General features: G+C 44.0%; 1 protein-coding gene across 1 annotated transcript in view; it reads left to right on the forward strand.

Annotated features, from left to right (window-relative positions):
* The window catches only part of LOC104494003 (collagen alpha-1(V) chain), a gene marked incomplete at its 5' end in the record, with an annotated part of 114,653 nt that overhangs the window by 38,738 nt on the left and 74,029 nt on the right, over positions 1-1,886 (forward strand). The window contains 2 exons of the mRNA XM_010136778.1: positions 1,402-1,554; positions 1,854-1,878. Coding sequence (XP_010135080.1) covers positions 1,402-1,554; positions 1,854-1,878 — 178 coding nt within the window. The remainder of the gene's footprint in view (positions 1-1,401; positions 1,555-1,853; positions 1,879-1,886) is intronic.

Genomic DNA, 1,886 nt, shown 5'->3' on the forward strand with positions numbered 1-1,886 from the left:
CCCTGAAAATTGACTTGGGGACCTTAATCAAAATATCAAACCAGGCGTTTTTGACGTTCAAGAAATGCAGTTTGAAAAAAGCTTGCTGTGTTATCCCCAAAAGCTTTATAGCAAGATAAACAGGTTTTAAGGTTTCAAAGTGCAAACCTAGAGAAAAGATTCCCAACAGGATAAAAGACGTGTGAGATAGCGTCAGATCAATTTGAACACTACAAAGGAAAACTAATGCTGACTTTTCCAAGTTTTCTAATTAAGTGCCAGACTGTAATTTCTGCAAAGACCAGTTGGTTTTGGCAGGGGTGAAAGAAGATGGGATGGCAGAGCCATGACTGCCTCAGCACTAGGCTTATTCTTAGTTTATAACCTCTTGCATTTAGATACAGATGCTTGTGGTTATGGGTTCTGAGCAGCACTGGCACAGGAACAGGGTCTGCAAGTGGTGGTGGCATTTAAGTGATTTTGAATTCATAGTAGTGAGGAGATAATTTCTCTGGGAAGCACTGGAAATAATTCAATTTATGAACCGTTTTGGTCATTACCTGGATGGGAAAGAAACAACCAAAAAAACAAAAAAAAAGAAAACCAGCACATGTTCTTCTTCACCGTGCTGTTCAGACTGAAGGATGCCAAGAGCCGGCTCCCTGCCAGCTGCAGAAAGCACAGGGCTATGGAGGGAAGCAAGGAAATTCTGCTGCCTATCTAGATGTCCTTGCTTGTGGTCCACAACAGCTGTTGCTGTGAGGATTCTGAAAGGATTCAGGGCTTAATGCATCGGACCTGTGGAAAAAAAAAAATCCTTCTGCTCTTTGGACAAGCACAATCACAGCTTGGATCCCAGACTAAACAAACAGGAGGCTTTTGTAGAAGTGAACTTGGATTTTTCCACATTTTCTCCTGTAATCGGTTACTCATAATGACACGTTGTGGTTTTGAAGTGCATTTCAAATATGCAACTGGATGTGTGACTTTTTACACTTCATAATCACTGTCTCCAATACCGAGGCTGAGAGAGATGAGTCGGGCTTGGAGTTTGAAACTTCCATTCCCTGTTTCTCTAGACCTTCAGCGTTTGAGGGATCCTCCTGACATGAGCTGTTGTGTTGTGCTGTGTCTTGTTTTCCTCACACAAACTTTTACAGTTGCAGTGTTATTTCAGGGGTCAACAGAGAAATCCCAGGGAAAGCCAGGACGTATGTTTTGACAAAGATCCTCCCATTGGAGAAGTACCCTTGGAGGTCACTGGAGACCTTAAAACTCCATAATTTAACTTTTTTTTTTTTGCAATTATTGTTATAAAGTGTCCTCACTTTGCAAAAAAAGCGCAGCCTTCCCCTGGTATTTCCAGTGTGTGCAGCCTGGAGAGATTTGCAGCCTGACATGTTGCTGCTCTTTTGTTTCCAGGCTGCTCCAGGAGGAGAGGATCTGGATAAAGATTTCACTGAGGAAACAATAAAAGAATACGATGGCAATTATTACGATAGCTATTACGACCGAACTGTCTCTCCTGATATTGGCCCCGGCATGCCGGCTAACCAGGACACCGTCTATGAAGGGGTAAGAGAGTGAACTTTGCATCGAGGGTAAGCATGGTTCCAAATGTTTGTCTTCCTATAATTTATAGCACAGAGATGAGCTGTACAAAAACTGATGAGAGCATCTCGCTCGGATTCATCCTCTCTGTGTTTCGCACAAGGCGAGGAGGAGGTGCCCCGTTCCTTTTCTACATGAACATCAGCAGCCCTTTGGTTGCAGAAGTTGCCCCAGCATCTCCAGTTCCTGCTGGGAGTGGTGATGCTGATGCAGGCGATGTCCTCTTTGACTGTCTGGCTTTGTGTTTCCCTTGTGTGCTACAGATTGGTGGCCCACGGGGTGAGAAAGGACAGAAG

The sequence above is a fragment of the Buceros rhinoceros genome, unplaced genomic scaffold (assembly GCF_000710305.1).
Source record: "Buceros rhinoceros silvestris isolate BGI_N320 unplaced genomic scaffold, ASM71030v1 scaffold11325, whole genome shotgun sequence".
In the NCBI taxonomy this organism is placed as follows: Eukaryota; Metazoa; Chordata; class Aves; order Bucerotiformes; family Bucerotidae; genus Buceros; species Buceros rhinoceros.